Genomic DNA, 19,360 nt, shown 5'->3' with positions numbered 1-19,360 from the left:
TGTCCGGGCGGGGTAATGGAGAGGGAAACGCTGGGATCCATTACCGTTGGCCCGGCGCAGGATAAACACAATAATAGTATGAGCGTATATTGACAGGAGGCATGCTATCTGTTGCCGGTTTTATCCGTGTGTCGAGAGTCGCCTCTCATCGCCAATCTTGCAGCGTTGCCGGGTTTAGTTAGGCTAAACTCACGCTTGGGTGCAGCTGCGAGGGGAGTCCTCCGTCCTTCGGAAATGAAGAAAGGAAACGGGGGTGTAATGAAGACGAACAGCAGAATTTAAATCGTGTTTATTTGAAGCCAGCTCGGTGTGCGTGCACTAGCAAATGGCCTGCTCTGGTCAATTTTCCTCTCTCTTCTGCTGATGGTTTGTTGCAGGGATCAAGTGGATAATGGCGCTCTCTTCGCTTCTTCCCGTACTTCTTCTCTCAGGAGTGCGACGCTAATGTGGAACTGCGTTGTCAATAAATGTGCTCACGTATTGCCTAGAGTGGAAAACACCACTTTTTGCACTATTATCAGGAGTAGACCATATCATCATTATATTGTTCACTATAAAATCTCCCAACTCAAGCTGTATTAAGTGAAATGAATACTTATTAGATTTATTAGGCATATCAGGTGATGTGTGCTTGTGTAATAAAGGAGGGTGGAGCCCGTGGAGAACAACAAGCATCAATGTGTGCATAATTATTGGGCAGCTTTTATTCCTCCAGAAAAATAGGGTTAAAAAAAACTCCGAAGTTCACTGACTCTAAAAAGAGTCGGGCTGTCTTTACGGAAGATTGAATTGATAGGAAATGCTGCCAATGCAACACATGTTCATGTTTTATTTTTACAAAATACAAATGGTACTTTGATTATCATGTATTTGCCACATTTTGAGCTCTACAAAAAGTGCATATGGCAGTGAAAATAAAATCTTTTTTTTTTTTCATCTTTATGTTTGTTTTGTTTTGTTTTTTGCTATTAGTGTCTATTGTTATAAAAACACTCTGACCTTAATTATCCTGTTCTTTACTTATTACTTCTTTGGCCATGTTAACCAACTGTTCCACTAAATTAACTTCATTGCTTTTGTTTTCCAGCTGAAGAGCACCATGCAGCATATAAGCCTCCAAGTCACCCACGACACTACAGAGTAAGTCCCTCTGTAGATTTATTTCATTTTGTCTGATCTTATATAAAATCTGACCCAGCAGATGCTGAGAGTCCACATTCCTCTCTTGTAGTGACATTTGTCACTAAAATGTCACCAGTGAGTTTGATCGTAGTGACCTGGAACAGGAGCAGAGAAAGACGTGGTGTTTACTGCATTGATTTCTGATTTCATGTCGCTACAAGTTTTCAAAAGGCAGCTTGGATCGGGTTCCAGGACACACTGTGGATGCTGTCCCATGGAAACAGTTTTTGGCTCTCACAGATTCCATCAATTTTTAATTTTTTTTATATTTGGGGATTCTGACATGTTTCAGGTCATCTAACAAGTTTTTCTGACAAAGGGTCAACAGAAAGACAATCCAAACCAATTTAGAACCATGTAGAAAATGTAATTGCCCCCTAAACATTAAGCTACCCTTGTCAACAATAACTACTATCAGGTGTTTATTAAACCTAATAACACTAATTTATTTTTAGTTGCTGTTCTGGGTTCTTGTGCAATCTGCTGGATGAGCTGACGTTTTTTGTTTTTTTTTTTATGATTGGTAAAGCATTGTCGTTTTTTTTTTGGTTTTTTTTCTCCCAAAAATGAAACTAAACTTTGCAGTTTCAAACGTGGCGCCCACAACTGTTTTATTGTTGGACTAAGGCCGTTCCTACCCCTGGTTCAATACCACACTTATGTTATGTTGGGATCAATATAACTTTTTTTGTGTGGAAAAAAATAGCTTCTTTTTATGCACAAACCAGGATAAACTTGTCTTTTTTGGGGGGGGGGAGAGAGACTCCGGTGACCTGAAAAGAAATAAACCAGGCTGTAATTTCCAACTTTTATTCCAGATAGCAGTGACATACATGGTACAAACATTTGTATTTTGCATTAGCGATTGCCACGCACAGTTTGAGTAACAATTGGGTTAAAAGCAAAAGCTCTGCCGTTGAAATACAAATGAATTCATACTAATGTTAAAAGAAACTTGTTCTGGTAATCACAAGGGAATGTTGATGTGTTGCCTGCTCTGTTAAATTCCCAATCCTTGTTGGCTTAAAGCTGCTAAAGCTACCAGCTGCCCTAGTCAGTTAAACAAAACAATTATGTAAATTAAACCGCATTAATTCAGATAAGTTGTCAAGACGAAGCTTCAAAATAAAGTCCACTTCCTCTTTGGTGAGCATTAAACGTCTTCGGTGTTGAGGGGAAAGTTTGAAACAAGCCGGAGTTAAGAGAGGTGAGAGGAGCAAAACCCAACAAAGAGAGACAGATGGAGAGACAGGAATGGTAAATGAAGTAATGACGGAGGCAGAGCAGTGGAGACACGGCCCAGGAAGACTGACAGCTGTCCTCTTCAGTCTGACATGCACCACTCTGCAGATCCTGCCTTGTGAATATGAAACAACAGGCAGAGTGGAGGGAGAGCAGGAAAGGGCGGTGGGAGTCAAGAGTTGAGAGGAAGGAGACATCTCTGCCTTTTTTTTTTTTTTTTTCCTTTTTTTAACTAAAATTGAAGATCTGCTGTCAGCAAAACCATCACTGTCTGAGTGGAACTTGACAACATCATTACAACTTGCTTTGGTCTCGCATTAAAAACGTACCTTCTGGTTTCTTACAAGCCACCATAATATCATGAGAGCTTACTGAAGCTCAGGGTTTCAGATCATCTATTTAGCTGCTGAGTTAAGGTGGCATGGGGTGCAGGGTTTCTTGAAAAGTCTGGGGGTTGGTTTTTATTAATTTCCATGTCTGAAGTCTGGAAATTTAAAAATTAAAAATATATGTATATGAGTTTTAAATTTTAGTTATATTTGTTTTTGTGCAGCTGCAGTTTCTCCTTGTACTTTCTGGCAAGCATAGCTCTTGAATTGGGTTTCCTTCAAATGCCAAACAATGCTTTGAAATTTCATTTTTGTGACCATTTAGTGAAATGAAAGTATCATCGAGATGTTCCAGATTTTAACCAATTTTAGCTGGTCAAGATTTCAAAATAGCAGCACAAACACTGAATCAGGAGCAACCGTCAGGGCTGATTCATGATTTGTGGGGAAGATAAAAATAAAAGTTACAACTTGTGGAATGTCTGTACATAAATTCCCATGATGTCCCACAAATTGATGGAAATATCAAGAAAATTAAGTTAGCAAAAAAGAAAAATTTTGAAATGGAAAATCGTCTGTGTCATAAGGAGTGTTTTATCAGCAAAATTAAAAGTTATTAATCCGCTAGTTCAACTCGTTGGCAGTTACTATAATAGATGGTAGAAGTAATCTTTTATTCATGTAGGAGGTTTTTCCATGAACGCAGCGTGTTGCTGTTGTAATTTCTCTGGAAAATATTAGCCTCATAAATTCTTTGCTTCAAAGACTCCTTTCATTGGTTTTCTTCTTCTTGTAATGAGTTTTGCTGACGGTACATTCAGTAACAATAGGAAAACTGCATACTTTTTAAAAGGGAAAAGATGAGAACAACGTAATGTAATATCACACATTTGTCCTTGCTGTGTGCAGAACATTAGATTAAGTGCTGACGGAGCAACATGCGCTACATTTTGCCTGAAGTAAATGCATTGTGTTGTTTATTTACAGTTAACAGCAAAGCAAACTGTTATTAGGTATTTCTATTGGTGGGTCTTTGGTGCAGTAAATGCAGCACGATTGCAAGAGAACAGCTTGCAAATAGATAAAGATTAAAACCTTGATAAAAGCTTGATTTGAGAATCATTCGTGGCTTTAAGTCTAAAGTTTAAACCTCTATTATGTTGTTTTATTCATAAGCCCAACTGAGGACTTTGATCACAATTTAGCTTAGGCGGCTAAAATGCTGTAAAATTTGGCATCACATATTTGTAAGTAGTAATATGAAGTTTTACATTATTTTAAAATTAGCTTCTCATTTGATGCATTTTTGTTTTACATATTTGTGTTAATCTACGCAGACACTGATGAGGCCATGGAGCAGTGAGAATCTCTTAACCGTCCATGATTACGCTTGTGTCTTTGTGTGTCTGCACTGTGTGTGTCTCAAACCGAGGATCCAAGGAAAAACAAAGCTTCTCATGTTTTCACAGCAGATCGTGCTCCTAAATGAATATCCAGGTATCTTGTTTTTTTGCACAGCTCGATCCCTGAACAGCAGGACTAAAAGCACTCTGACAGAAGGCTAACATTTCCAGGCCAGAAAAAAAAAAAAAAAAACCCTGCTCAGACGAAAAACGAGAGTGACAGACAGCCGTGGTGTGTTCCTGCCTGTGTGTTTGTGTTTCAGCTTTGGGTTTTGGCTCTCTCTGCTCTCTTTGCATTTCCATTAGAGGAATGTTCTGGTCTGTGGCAGCCCAGAGGATTTGAATGGCTCAGGCTCGGGTAATGGGAATACAGGAAGGAAAAGATTGACACGTTGCCGTTTTTGCTGCCGGTTTCATCACCAGAAGCAGCAATATTACATTTTTTTTTTAATAAATAAAAAATAAAACAATGTGAGCACACATAAGCTCTATTTCTATAATCTACTCAATTGAAGTAGATGAGTTCAGATTTGCAAGAGAATCTGAACTCGTCTCTTGGAGGTCAGGGTTTAAAAACTTTTCAATAAAGTCTTTCCAAAATAACAGAGGGTACATTTTGCAGCAAATATCAGTAAATATTTGTCCTTGAAGGCGTCTTGACCATAAAAACGGCGAGAGACGTCTCCAAAGGTCGACGCACACTCAAACAAAACAAACGCAGGAACCAGAGAGACATTCGGTCTGACCTGAAGCAAGCACCACACGCTGCACGCTGAAGCGAGTAGGGCTCCGTCAGAAAATGTCAAGGGGAGACAAAGACTGGATCAGTATGTGCTGAGACACGAGGGTTTGGATTACGAACACATTTTGGAGGAAAATGTGTTCTCCATTGCTAGGGAGCTAGATTTGAAGAGAAGGGTTTTAGCTCCTTGACTGAGGAAGCTAATCGAAATGCCAAGTTGGCAACAAAAGATGGGGAGATGTAATTGGTGACAGCATTGAGTCCTGACTTTTAACGTAGCACCAAACCCAAGGCACTCTTAAATCCACCTTTTAATTTCTAATGTCTTTGTAACTGTGGATGAAGTACAAATATGGAAAAGAAAAAGTTTGTGCCCCTTGTTAAAGATGTGTAAAAATCCATACGATATCCATCTTGCAATACAATCATATAGTTTCACATTGAAAACGCTCAGCCGTTCATTTGATTACATTTATTTTTAAAAGTCCTGTGATGAGAAAAGGTCTTTTTTTTTTTTTTTTTTTTTACAAAATCCCAATTATTTGTACCAAAATCCCCAATAAAATAACTGCAACCGAATCATTTTTCATCTTTATGCTTTATTCCCCATTTTTGTCATCAGTCTATGACTTTTTGTTTGCCTGGGCTGTGAATAGAACATCATCATTTCCACCCACTGGCTGCTAGTGTGGACAAGGACGTACATTTATGTTTCCACCGCCCTGCGTGAGCAGGTCGAAAAAAGCTCATGTGACCATTACAAGTGTAGCAAATGGTGTGGTCACCACGGAAACAATAACATCACACCCCTACAAAACATGCCGAGCCGTTGTTTAGGAGTGATTCCTGAAAAAGAAGCCTTTTTTTTGTCCTGTCGTCATAATTGTAAACACCAGAATCGGCTTCATTTGCCAACTTTGTGCGCACAAACAAGGGATTTTGCTTTGGTTCTGCTTGGAAAATATAAACTTATTAAAAGTAGGCATGTGGAGTTTGTCAAAGTAGACTGAAACCGAGAATGAGAAATGCTCTCAGCCTTGTAAAATGTTATGGGGTAAGACTGAGCGCTGTCCTTGTATGACCTCGTAAAACAAAAAAACAACAAAAAGAGAATTGCTGGCATATGTTTATGAATACGAAGCTCAGATATCCTTGGACGTCGGGTTTGAACTGCAAAATAGTTTTTCATCAAGTTCTCTTGGTTGTCTGTGGCTTTTCAGGAGGCCGGACACAGTAAAACAGAAGAATGCATTCCCGCCCAACTTCATCCACTCTTTGGACTCCACGCACATGATGCTGACTTCTCTCCACTGCCACAGGTATTACTGCTCAAAACATTACATGAAAAAAAAAAACAAAGATCTAATCCTGGCATTTACTCCCAAAACTCACTTTCACATGTGCAGCTTTTCACTTTTGCGCAAACATTAAACATGACATCAGAGCAGCGGCTGCACATAAAACGGGCCTTGTTAACGTGAGAGATTTGTGAGAGATGAGATGTTTTCTGGTCGCAACTGTAAAACAAATGTTGGCCTGGTTTTTGACATTTACGGCTTTCCTTAAAAAAAAAAAATGCCTGGCTGGTTTTTAGACGTTTTCCTAACGCCTCGCCGCCTCTGCTCTCGTCCTCTCCTCAGTGCCGGCCTGACATTCGTCTCGGTTCACGACTGTTTCTGGACCCACGCCCTCACCGTGGACACCATGAACAAGGTATTACGTTACAGTCACCTCCTGTTTCCACAACCTTATCATCCGCTCACAGCTCTTCCCCTCCTGTCCGATCTGGATTCGTCAGTGTTGATGTTTTATTTGTGCATGTTTTTGGGGGGGGCGGAGGGGAGGGATTTATTGAAGCTGAAGATGGTGAAAAGTGATTCAACACTCAGAGCGTTGTCTTTGATGTTAGAGGAAAGATGTGAGCTTATTTTTCTTTTTTTTTGTTTAAAGCACCAAGACACTGAGGATGCAGGCGATGGAATCAATTTGTGCCACATTCGCGACCGGCCCTTTTTGCTACCGTAGACACTTCAGCTAAGTGATGCCACTGATACAAACTTCCAGCCGTCGCCGGCTCATACGTTTTCAGGCTGCAGGGAGCAAACCGAGCCTGTCGAGCTGAATAAACACCTGGCCGTCTCTGCGTGTCGAAAGTAGATCCGGACTGAGACACGGTGCGGAATAAAACGGATCAAATTATCGCAAAGCCCCAATTTTCCGTAGCGACGCCTCCAGAGCAGAGTCGCGGTTTTCTGTCTTCGCCTGATCTCTGAGGAGTTTAAAGGCGATGAAGCGGGTTCCTCTCGTTTGTTCTCCGTCTTTTGATTGGAGGGCGGTATGCCTTCCTCGTTACACAGGTAATTGAACGCAGCCGGAGAGCAGACGGGCACCAAATATCTTCATCATCTAAAGCAATTGTTTAAATGATAACCAGTCTGTTCTCTGTCCTCTTTCACTCACTTTGGGGCTGTGCGCCGCCTGCCCAGGATGTAATCGAGAGCGGGATTTACCGCATGATAGATCGACCAATCGGGGGAAAGAAAATTCAGAATTCATGAGGAAATTGACTTTTGCTGCATAAATCATGCGAGTAATGCATAGAATATTTTATTTAATTTTTTTTTCCCTGAGACCCCCCTGATGGCTCCGGAGATGTGGGCACAGCTGTGGATTTTAATTGGGTGGCGGGCGGCTTTGCATGGTCAGGAGACGGCTCACGCTGTGTTTTTATTCTTCGAGGAATGACGTAAATGCTTTTCTTGCCCTCATATTGCTGTTTGCTTATTAATCTGACCTCAGTGCAGAGATTCTGACTTATGAATCATTCAGGTACACTGAGAGTTTCTCAAATGTCTGTTTTTCTTTGGGGTAGTTTGGTTATAAACAGGGATTAAATTGGAATCGCATGTTGGCGGGTCGTTTGGGGGTGAACTATAGACATCCACAGTAATGGGAATGTTTATACCTCCTCCTCTCTGCTGCACAGATTGTCAAGTGTCCCTTTAGATGCATTTTATCATGTTTTTTTTTTAATCTAACTTCAACGTCCAAGAGGACACTGAAGTTGGCGTCTTATTTGAAGCTTTGAAACAGGAAAACTAATTGCATTTCCAGATGTCATTTCCTGTTCGCATTGCCTAAAGGTTGCATCCATTCACATAACCACATAACAGATATAAGCTGTTATAACAGGCGATAATCATAGACTGTCGGTGTTTTCTCACGCTTCCCTCTATGTCCTCACTGTTTCAGTTTCTCTCGAGATTTCAAACTTTTGAAATTTACCTCTGGGAAAGTGTTTAAGGAATAGACGGTGGAGACAGCATAGAGTAAAAGTGTGCTATTTTTGTTGACAGAGCAGTACTTTTCCTGTTGTCACTTCCACTCTGCTCTGTCTCACCTCTGCTCACCTGTTATCTGCTCAGCTGGTCTGTGTTTCTTTCTGATGAAGTCCTTAGATGAGACTAACTTCTCCCCCCTCCTCTCCTCTCCTCTCCTTCCTGTCAGATCTGCCGGGAGCAGTTTGTCGCCCTGCACAGCCAGCCGATTCTGCAAGAGCTGTCCAGCTTCCTGCAGCTCAGATACTGCTCCACAATCCAGTAAGTTTGCACTGGAGCACATTTGATTTATAAGCTTAGGAGATGTGAGTCTCCTGAGGATCAATGTGGCCACGGATTGGTACAAAGAAATAACATTCAGGCAAAGAAAACCAAAATATATTTACAGGTTTTCATTTCTTTTCCTCCTTTTTTTTTTTTTTTTTGGATTGTTCCCACACAAGAGACCATCAATGCCATCGATCTTTTTATTCTTTCACGAATGGCTGTCACTAAACCGCAAACGCGCACAAACAAAACAGAACATGTAAAGGCGGCGAGAGCGAGTTTTTTTTTTTTCTCCTCCAGTCGTCTGTGACATTGGAGCCAAAACGATTTCCTCTCTTTGTGCCAACCTCACTGGCCTCAGGCCGGGTTACAGTCATCGACTGTCTGTGTTTTCTCTCTCTGGGGTAATTGGACCCTTCTCCACATCAGCAACAACAAATCTCACCTTAAACTCTGTCAGTGCCGCTGTTTCCAAACTTCACAGACAGATTTTGAAAGACACCAGAGGAAAAGGACACAAAGCTTCTGTAGTTTTTTTTTTTTTCAACATAAAATTAATGTTTTTCAGACACCAGATGAATTCATCTGTTTTTTGTTTTTTTTTCTTACATTAGGTACATCTTTAGCAGTAGACAAAATCCTTCCAGCACTCTTTAAAATTACATTAAAGTGTTTTGGAGATCTCAATATAATCAAAAAAATCTTTTTTTTCTTCTGATTCGGTTTTAAAAGTGGAACTGGCATATTTTTTTAGTCTTCATTTTTCTTCATTTTGATGTTTAAGATTTACAATTAATAAAAACCCAATGTTTTAATACAGAAATTTTCTTTTATCGCCTACTATAACAGACTGACAACCTCCATAAGGAGCACGAGCCATGAAATGTCATTCCTGTAGAAGCTGGCTTATTAATGGATAGTTGAGTGGAAGAAAAACTGTTGCATGAAAAAAAAAAAGAAAAATCGATAAGGGAGGTTATAGCCAACCTTGAAGCAAAGCCCATTTAAGAGATTTGTTGGTGAATGGAAAGGTGTGAGCTGTGAGTTTTTCCGTAAATTTACTATGAGTTTCACTTTTTGAATGGAACTATTTAAATAAATCTGCTTTTTGATGGTACTGTAAATCACGGACATGCACTTGTACGCTTAAAGGTTGTAGCAGTATGTAAGCAGTTTAACTTTAGAAAAATAATGTTTTGTTTTTAATAGAAAATGCATACGGCTTGTATTTTGCTGGCAGCTGTAAATGAGTTTCTCACTCATCAAACAGCAGCACTGATAACATCCGAAACGGGTCTCAAACTTCCTTTTAATACACAAACTCATTTGTCTGTTTGTTTTCAAGTCTCATTTTTTTTTTCATCTTCTTCTTCATCCTCTCAGGAGTGAAGCCAAGAACAAGAAGTACCAGGAGTACAGGAGGTTGATGTTGCTGCTGGCCAAAGTGCCCCAGACAGGTCAGTGTCGGAGAAACAACTGGCTCCTCAAAGGAGCCGGTTAAAGGGGGATCCGAAACAAACAGGATCCTATCTTTTACTCTCTTTTTTCTCTTACTTATATGGTAAAAAAAATGGCTGCATATTTATCCTCTGAAGATGTTTGTGAGTTGAACTGCAATTCAATCCGGGGCGATTTCTCCAAACGGTTTTTTTCTTCTCGTTTTTCTTTTTTCCTTTCTATAGCAAATACAGCCAAATTTGGTTCGATGGCAGACACATCTGGGTTTTTTTTTTTATCTTTCTCCTTTGATGCCATTGGGTTTTGTCTAGGGCAGCACCTTCCTGTCATTGAGGTGGATTCAGGCTTTTCCTGTTACACAACCCCCGTCTCTCTCTGTCTCCATCTGTACCTTCACTGTTTGCTTGGCACTGACAGCGGGGTTGTATAAATCGATTATTGTTAATTGTGTCCCTCTCTTGCATAATCAGCTTATGTTGCTGAGACGGGTCAGGTGTTTACCTCATCGCGCACACACGTGTTTGTGTGTGTGTGTATGTCTTTTCCACAACGGAGTCAATGAATTCAGATTGAAATTTATTATCGTATTTAGGGATCTGAATTTGTTAGAACGAGGGAGCAACTTGGTTTCTGTGAGGAATCTAGAGGATCAGATTGGTGGGTGGAGTGAAGCTATTTAAATCCTTTCAACTTCTTCATGTTTTTTCCACATTGCAACCTCAAACTAATGTGAATTTTATTTGGATTTTATGCGATCCACCTGAATCGCTTGTATTTTCCCCCAACTATCTAAGCAACCTAACTTGTCTCTGCTGAAGAATGCGTCACCACAGCATCATGCTGCCACCACCATAACACTTTTCAGATTTTTATTTTGAAAACATTTGTAGAATCGAGGTCCCTTTGTCTTTTGCTTAATCGTTGCCTTTTATCGGTTTGCCTCCCGATTAACTAATACAATACATTAAAGTTTGTTGTAGTGACATGATGAAATGAAAAAATAAAATGTTCTTTTTTTTTTGTGTGTGAATGCTATTAGCAGAAGGCTGATGACCTAATATGTTTTCCATAATTGGCTAAACTTTCTCCTCTCAATCTAAACACAACAGCATTGTTTGATTTAATCGCCGGCCGTTATACGGTGACGGCGAGTCCTCGACGGTGGCGCAACATAAGATCGAAAGTAATTACAAAAACACTTTGTGCGCTCGACCGTCGTTTGGATTTCCCTGTTGGGAAGGTAAATTATGCAGCTTCGCGTTACCAAACCGAAGCAGTTTTCTGGTTTATAGAATATCAATACGACGTAGCGTGGCTGCGGCAACGCACACAGGTCATAGGCGAGTTTGTACTTTAAAGCACCCGTGTCACCGTTCTGTTCAGTCATTTCAGTCTTCACTTTTTAATGTTGGTTCCTCAATAATTCACGCTGCAGCTCCCGGTGGTGAACGCAGCTGTCAGAGAGCAAACCAGGCAAAGCACACAGAGCAGGACAGGAGCTCATGTGGAGCTAAAATTAGCATTTAGATGCTTTATCAGAGTTCAGAGGAAAAGTTCAGCTTTTCACTAAGACCTGAAACGAATGTTTTAATTAAAATTGTTTCACATGTGACAAAAAAAAAAAAAAACGCAACTTTTTTGACAGATGTTTTTGTTTCCCTAATCGGTGTCAGTCGTGTTGTTTTGTGTAAATAACGGATTGATGGTTGGTCAAATTATTTAATATGATTACTAAAGACTCCCTGCAATATACACAGGGAGTGCGTATTGTATTTAATTGCCAATTGTATTTCAAACTCTACTTGCTGACTCTAACCGCCTTTGATTCCTGCAATTCATGTACATTTTATTGGCTAAAGTTCACAAACACTGTGATGATGGAAAAGAAACAGTGCAGAAATACGGGTTAGTATAATTGCAATGTTTAACAACAACATCATAAATGCATTGTTTGCAAAGTGCTTTAAGCCAGCTGTTAGTTTTATATATGTTGCTTGGCAGGTTTTTAAAGTGAACTTGATCAAGTTTTTTCTCTTTTGCACAGTCCATTCCTTAGTCTTGACCCTGGCAGCGTAAAGGCAGGGTGTGTGTTCAATTATAATTAAATCAAGAATTATCAGGCCTGTGATCTGAGAGTCTTCCTTCAAGGTGATTATCTTCAGCTAGCTCAGTGGGAATCCCTTTGATGGAACAATACTTTGTTTTTTGTTGTGTGACCTTTGGTATGTTTTACTGGTTCAACAAGAAAGTTGGAACATATTTTGTTTTTGAAAGTAGCCAAGATCCCAATTTCTGATTGGTTCTGTAGACACAAAGTACCGGTGCATTCCTTCACGTTTAGACACTTTCCACGTCCGAGTGAGTCGCAGGACAAGGTCACAGCAAAACGTGACGTTATTCATACCGATTATTTGTTAGCAGGAGGAATATGGCACCGCGTACATAATTTAGGGTCTGCAACATCCGCCCGCCGACTCGAACCTGCTCTGACGTGGCCTCTTGTCTCTCCAGGTGATTTTGATCTGCAGCGGGTGAAAGAGTCCACTTACTTCTTCAGCTGAGAGGCCCGCGAGGGCGAAGCGGGCTTAAAGAGATGAGTGGAATTGACAGAGTGCAGCAGGGAGGCTGCTGCTGGCCCGGGAGTCTCAACAGGCTGTGTCTCTCTCGCAGACATGAGGACATTGATCTAGCCGCGCCCTGCCTGCCTTCCTGGCCCACAAACTGCTACCAGAGGCGCTTACACACACACACACACACACACACACACACACACACACACACACACACACACACACACACACACACACACACACACACACGCACACACACACACACACCGTGATTAACTGGCTTTCCGACTGCTGGAGAAGCTGGGCGGGACGCGCGTCAAGGAGAAAAAAATGAGGGAATCGGCATCGGTGGCGAAAGAAAAATACCTCGTTTGTCAGATGTGTATTTAGGTACGTATTTGTGTTTATTTGCCAAACTTGAATCGACTGTGAGCTGCGTCTTTTCGTCCGCAAGTCAGAAACACTTCTGTTGCTCAATCACACTGACAAGAAAACTTTCTTACTGACTGTAATGGGAGCTGATTAGCGGTCTAAGAGTTTGTATGTGTGTGAGATGCTGTAAAGACCACCAGTGAGCTCTAAAAAGCAGGAAACAAAAAAGATTTTTTTTTTTTTAAGGTTAAACTGATCTTGGTTCTTACCCTGGAGAACTGAGCTTTTTTAAATAAATGTGTTTTCTAAAATCTCCTGTCATTTATTCGACTCAAAAGAAGGCTGATGTTTGTTCTGTCCTTTTAGCAGGATGAATGAGAGATATTTAGTGATATATTTAAATATCGCTGTGAGAGATGAAGGCCTCCCCTTTTTTGTGATGCGCCACAAAGGCTTTCAAGGCATCACTAATCAACTCAGATGTTATTTCTCTGGGCCAGAACCATATCTGGATGTAAAAATAGCTAGAGTGCTTATCTGATTATTACTGCAAACGTTACAGCACTCTCAGACAAAAGGTGCTGCCGGCGTTCAAAGGAGAAGGCGGCCGCGCCGCCAAAGAAAGCTGGCTCCTGTGACAATGTAATGAAATGGAAATGATCTTGGAGTGTGTTGATTACACTGTGGAGGGCTTTTTTTTCTTTTTTTTTTTTGTCAAATTTGCATGGCGGCGTGCTTGCAGAGAGGCTCTTCATATTTTATGATGCACATGGGATTTGACTTTGATCAGTTGTTTTTTTTTATTTATTTTTTATTCTGGTCCAAATTATCTGTCGCCTCACCTGCTGGATTGAGTTAACAGTGATATATGCCCTGAGCTGCCTTTTCTTTTGCCTGATGCTGGTGTTTGATAGGGTTTAGTAACTTCAAGCACCGTACTATTTTTGGTTCCTCTGGAATAAATAAGACTGGAACTTAAAGTAGCGCCGATTGCCGTTCTCTGGCCAATCGCTAAATCTTTAAAAAAAAAATGTTGCTAAGTATACCAAGAAAGTCGCTGAGTTGGCAAAAACGGGGTGACAATTGTTAACTGCAAGCATGCAGACATGAATAACCTCTAAACTTTTTTTTTTTTTTACATTTTGTCTCCTTATGACCACAAGCTTCAATTTTATTAGGACTTCCTGTGATATAGGTTCCAAATTATTTACAAATAAAAATCTAAAAAAGCGTGCCTTTCATTTTGGTGAAATCAACTGCGACGAGTTGCAAAATGCTGTGTGGCAGAAAACAATCACCATCACTTTAGGCAAACATGGTAACGGATAATTACAATTACGTTGTAGCATGACAAAGTGGGGGGAAGTTCAAAATGGGGGAATACTGTTACAACGTACTGCACTGATTTACACGTCATGTCACAGTATTAATCTGAAAAGTTTAGATAAGGTTAATTAAATGAACAATAACCTCACAAAAAAGACTGCAGTTTCCTCGATATATCTTAAAAGGAGAGTCAGTGCTTTTGTATCCTCAGTTTACTTCCCTTCTTTTTTGCCTTAATGAACAAATTAATTATTTTGATGCTATAATAAACCAAGGTCTTCTGCTCTGCATGCCTCTTTTCTCAGCTAGCTTTCAAGGTCTGACCTCTCTCCCGCGATGTGCATCACATTTCATACCGTGGCATGACCTCAACGCTCTAACTGCGCTCCCGGACGGATGCAGGGACGCTGGGGTCTTAATGTAGCTCACACGTGACGGAAAGTTAACTGGCGACTGTCAATCAGCTGAAAAACCTGCTGCAGTACTTTAAATAGCTGAAGCAGGAGCAGGATGGTGTGAAAGAAGAGGTCAGGTGTGAAAGCAGCACATCTGGCTTTTGCTGGGAGTCGGTGGTGTTTGGTTGAGGCTGCAGCGGCTCAGCTGGGGGGAAACTCTGGAGCGAAGTGCAGCTACGGTTCAGCTTGACGGGCCATGAGACTTCAGGAGAACGCAGCCTAATGATCTTTATTCAAATAACAGTATTTAAAAAAATATACATGTCAATTTTTATGACTGAAATGTGAGCTTTACTTTTTTAATTATATTAACTGATTTAAAGTTTAGGGCTTTGAATAACTTATTCAATGCATATTTTACCTTTGCTTTATTGTAGTGGCAATTTTATTCTGGAAATTTAAATTCTATCCTTTAATTTGAATACTCTTATTTGGTGACAAATTAATTCCACACTTAGACATGTTTTAACTATTATCAGTACACATAACAATCCAATTAGGAATAAATGTGCCTTTTTTTTATGACATGCCTATAAATGCTGGACTTTCTGGCCAAAACTTTGGTCTGTCTTTAGATAATTTAAAATATCTCCGGTTAAGGAGATTTGCCTCCAAGATACCAGATTATTTTTTTGTACTTTAAAAAGAAAAATCGGCAGCTATTTTAATTGCTTGTTGAGATTGAATGGTTATTTTATACCATTGTTTGACTCAGACACAAAGCGACAACTTCTTTCTGGTGCTCTTACACTCTTTAAAATAGTGGATGACTTTTTATTTATTTTTTTCTACCTGTTGCCTGTCTTGGACACATATTGCTATAGGAAGAAAGTTGCCAGGCTGTTTTGTGTCTGTTTGATGTTACTATGCTCGACTTTCTGCTGGCGTGAAGCTGGATGTGAGTCAAGTGGAGAACTCTAAATTGGTCAGGAGTGTGAGTGCCTGCGTCGGACCTGATGATGGTGTTTCCCTTTCTACACTCAAAGCATGCTGCAATAATATCCAACCAAACATGACCGCAAATAGAAATATTGGACGAGTGAAATAACTAAGTTACAACATAGAAAAACAAAGTAAAGGAAAAATACCTTTACTTAGTTGTTTTTTTTTTTTTTTTTTTTTGGTTGAGTAGAATCAACATAGTCATCAAAAAGAACTTTTCTGACATGAAGCAGGTAAAAATGTTCTTAAGAGCAACACACCACCTTGATCATAGAAAGGAACAGATGAGAAACATCTAGAAGTCTGAAAATGGCAACAAAGCCATTTCTAAAGCTTTGAGGATACAGGGAACCACAGTGAGAATTGTTTTCAACAAATAGAGAAAACATGGAGAAGTGCTGCACCTTTCCAATCTCTCAAAATGTCTCCAAGAAATATTCAACCCCGGAAGGACATGTAAGACAATGCAGGCCTCACTCCAGTTATGTTCGTGATCACCGCTGGCTGAAAAGAACTCAAAGTCCCATCTTACATCTCAACCCCCGAAAAAAAGTCTTTGACTCTCAAGACATTAAGTAAAATATTCTGTGGACAGACGAGACAAAAGCGAACCCTCTTGGAAGGTGTGACCCTGGTCACATTTGGTGTCAAACACACCAACATACCGACTGCCAAAAAAGATGATGTGATGGTCTGGCTTGCTTTACTGGACCGAAACGACCCGATGGATCGACGAATTTTCCTCTTTGCGAGAAAATCCTGTGACTCGCTTGCAATCAGTTCATAACCTTATTCTCAAGAACACTTGGGTTTTGCAGCGATACTCTGCTCAAAACCACACCAGCAAGTCCACCTCTGAATAATGCAAAAAAATCTAAATGAGGATTTTGAAGTGGCTTAGATCATGTGGCACGCCCTTCAACGTGATTGATTTAAAACAATTCTGCAAAAAAATGGGGTCAAAATTGCTTAACTGTGATCTAAAAGTCATTCGTAGTTATTTCAAATTAATGCTCAATGCTCAGTGGCATTTACTGATGCTAAGTGTAGCACATGCAGTTTAGATTCAGGTGCAAATATATATTTTTTTTCCACAATGGGCCTGGTTTGTTGGTACAGGCTTTCCCCTCAATATATAAAGTGATCCTTTGAAAACAGTATTTCATATTCACCCAACTGTTAACGCATAGAGGCAGGCGCGATGGGGCGCGCGCCAAACGCGTCGGCCTCGCGCACTGTCACTGTCGCGCACTAATTGTGCGAATCTGAATCTTTATAATTCAGCCAAGATTGTGCGCCCCACCTTTCACTCAAACTAAATATTATCCCTATGTGGAGGCTCGTTTTCAGAGAACACGGCACCAAAGTTCGCGTCAACTATGAAAAATGACACGTCTCTTGCTAGCTCACGCGCCCTCAACACAAACTTTCAAAAGCGCGGCAATAACTCACCCTTAAGAGCCCAAATACTTTTTTTTTTTTTTTTTACCATCACCCTTTGCAAAGGCATCTTGTGTCACTCACTCAGCGCTCGCCTGCCTCCACTGCAGAGCGGTATTGTCTCGCAGCAGAAAGCAGCGTTATGTGTGGGGCTTTCGGGAAGCACTTTTTTTTTTTTTCCAGCAGCAGCACCATCAGAAAGTGAACACACTATGCAAGTGTTAGCTGCTATCTGCCAGACATGCCAGAGCTGGAAGCCACTCTGCGATAGCCGCACCACTCACTCTCACCGAGGGGACTTTGATTCTCCTGCCAGGCTCCTGGGCTCTCCCGGCCTATCTGCTGCCCCGTGGTGTCGAGAGAGCCCTGCACTCAGCAGCACTTGCATGGATGGGGGTGTGTGGGTGAGGGAGGGGAGGGAGCGGAGTGTGCAGACAGACCTGGAGGGGGGAGAACTGGGCCAGAGCTCTCCGACGGCAGGGGAGAGGAAGCAGGAGCCAGCGCAGTGGGGAAACAGAGACAGGTGATGCAGTGTTGGCAGGTGTGCGTTTGTGTACATCAGTGTGAGCTGCTCTGACCTTTATTCTGACTGACAGGTAGTGATGCCTTGATTAACAACCATCCAACGCACAGCTGGTAGAGCGACGCTTCAATGACTTCAACCGACACCAGGTTACCCTTCTCACATTATCGACTTTGTCAACTAAACAAATCAAAAGCGAGGCCTAGTTTGTGTTGTGTAAAGCTGATTCTGATAAGTTACAAACAGCTGCACCTGTTAAACTTATTCACTGCATTATTCAAGTGAAAAGTTTTTTTTTTTTTTTTGTTACAGATCACTGACCAAGCGGTGAAATCTTAAGACAATGTGACTGTGAATTTTGTCTTGGCCCAACAAGCAGCTGACTTTAGCATCTTATCAAAACCTGTGTTACAAGAAGAAGATTCAGAGAGAAGTTGTCTACTCCTAAAACGCTCTGAACTGCATACCGCCCACCAAAATATTGAATATCCCTTTAACGTCCCCGTGCATTTCATCGTTTTTGAGATGACTCTGCTGAACCTCTGCCTAAACACAGATTCACGCATAGTTGCATGTTAAGACTAATGTGTAACCAGAGAGGCAGAAGAAAGTGTAGTCGATACAACCATCACTGTCAGGAAGGCAGAATAGGTTCCTCGTAAATTATTGATATTTCCAAGTAGCAGGATGGGGCCAAGACAGATGATGTAAAATGGCCTAAATGGATGGACAAACATTACATTATTTTTTGTATGGCATTTGAAACTTAAAATGTAATAAAGGCGGTATTTCACCATGACAGATGTTATTCCAACATGAAGAAGTGCTGGTTTAATAGATTGAAGAAGCAGATATTAAATTCTGGCTGTGAAAGTGAAGCAATAACATCATGACTGTCAAAAAGCAGAAGGCATTCACCATGCAACGCTCTCACTGGAAATTTTGCTTCCGTTAGTAAGCCAAATTAAGCTTCAGTGCTTTTATTTAATACATGATAGCCAAAAAGTAATAACTGAAGAGGAAAGTAAAATATTCAAATGCAACTCATTTGTTTACATTTCTGTGATTGACAGAATTTTAAAAAACATATGGAAAAAAGAAAAGCTGGGGTTAAAGTAAAAAATATTCCCTGCTATTGACTTATTTCACCAAGGCTTTTGTTTGTAGCAATGCAATATTGATTAGTTTTATTATTGGATTTATAATAGGTGAATCGATATTTTGCTGAGAGGTATTGCAATTTCATCTGAGGAGAGTTACAACTCTGCTCTGCAAATGCATAAAGAAAGCAGGGATGTCACAGAGATTTAGGTACATAAAGTTTGATTTTGAATAATTATGTATTTATGTTATTGGTCAATATGAGGAATTCAGTGTTCACTGATGATCATAAAAAATTGGAATTTATGAGTTTTTTTTTAAAAAGAAATAATCAGAATCATGCAACAAAGTCCACAGCTTTGCAAATGCAGATGTCAAAACGCTACTGCAGCCATGTGTGAAAGTGTGCATGACACAGATGTTATCTTCACTGACGCCTTGTGGGTCGAACAGCTGAGTTTCTGTGACATTTATATAACACTAAATATGTTTGCAAAGTCGCAAAAAGAGGAAAAAGGAAACTGAACAAAACTTTTCCAAAATTTTGGAGGAAAATCCGAGAGCCAGTGTGCCAAGTTTCTAAACCGACCTGGAAACCAGACAGATGAACGACTTTTACAGAAACTCCTGGTGGTACTTCAAACAAGTATAGAAAACAAAGTCATACATC

General features: G+C 40.4%; 1 protein-coding gene across 1 annotated transcript in view; it reads left to right on the top strand.

Annotated features, from left to right (window-relative positions):
- polrmt (polymerase (RNA) mitochondrial (DNA directed)) overlaps positions 1–13,214 on the top strand; it is a 42,073-nt gene extending 28,859 nt beyond the window's left edge. The window contains exons 16-21 of the mRNA XM_015006467.2: positions 1,088–1,140; positions 6,119–6,217; positions 6,539–6,611; positions 8,406–8,497; positions 9,887–9,960; positions 12,473–13,214. Coding sequence (XP_014861953.1) covers positions 1,088–1,140; positions 6,119–6,217; positions 6,539–6,611; positions 8,406–8,497; positions 9,887–9,960; positions 12,473–12,522 — 441 coding nt within the window. The 3' untranslated portion in view covers positions 12,523–13,214. The remainder of the gene's footprint in view (positions 1–1,087; positions 1,141–6,118; positions 6,218–6,538; positions 6,612–8,405; positions 8,498–9,886; positions 9,961–12,472) is intronic.
- The last annotated feature ends 6,146 nt before the right edge of the window (positions 13,215–19,360 follow it).

Source organism: Poecilia mexicana, unplaced genomic scaffold (genome assembly GCF_051168715.1).
Source record: "Poecilia mexicana isolate PSO_F unplaced genomic scaffold, ASM5116871v1 scaffold_4, whole genome shotgun sequence".
Taxonomy (NCBI): domain Eukaryota; kingdom Metazoa; phylum Chordata; class Actinopteri; order Cyprinodontiformes; family Poeciliidae; genus Poecilia; species Poecilia mexicana.
The sequence above is the reverse complement of the archived record's forward strand: the minus strand, read 5'-3'. Positions and strand labels throughout refer to the sequence as shown.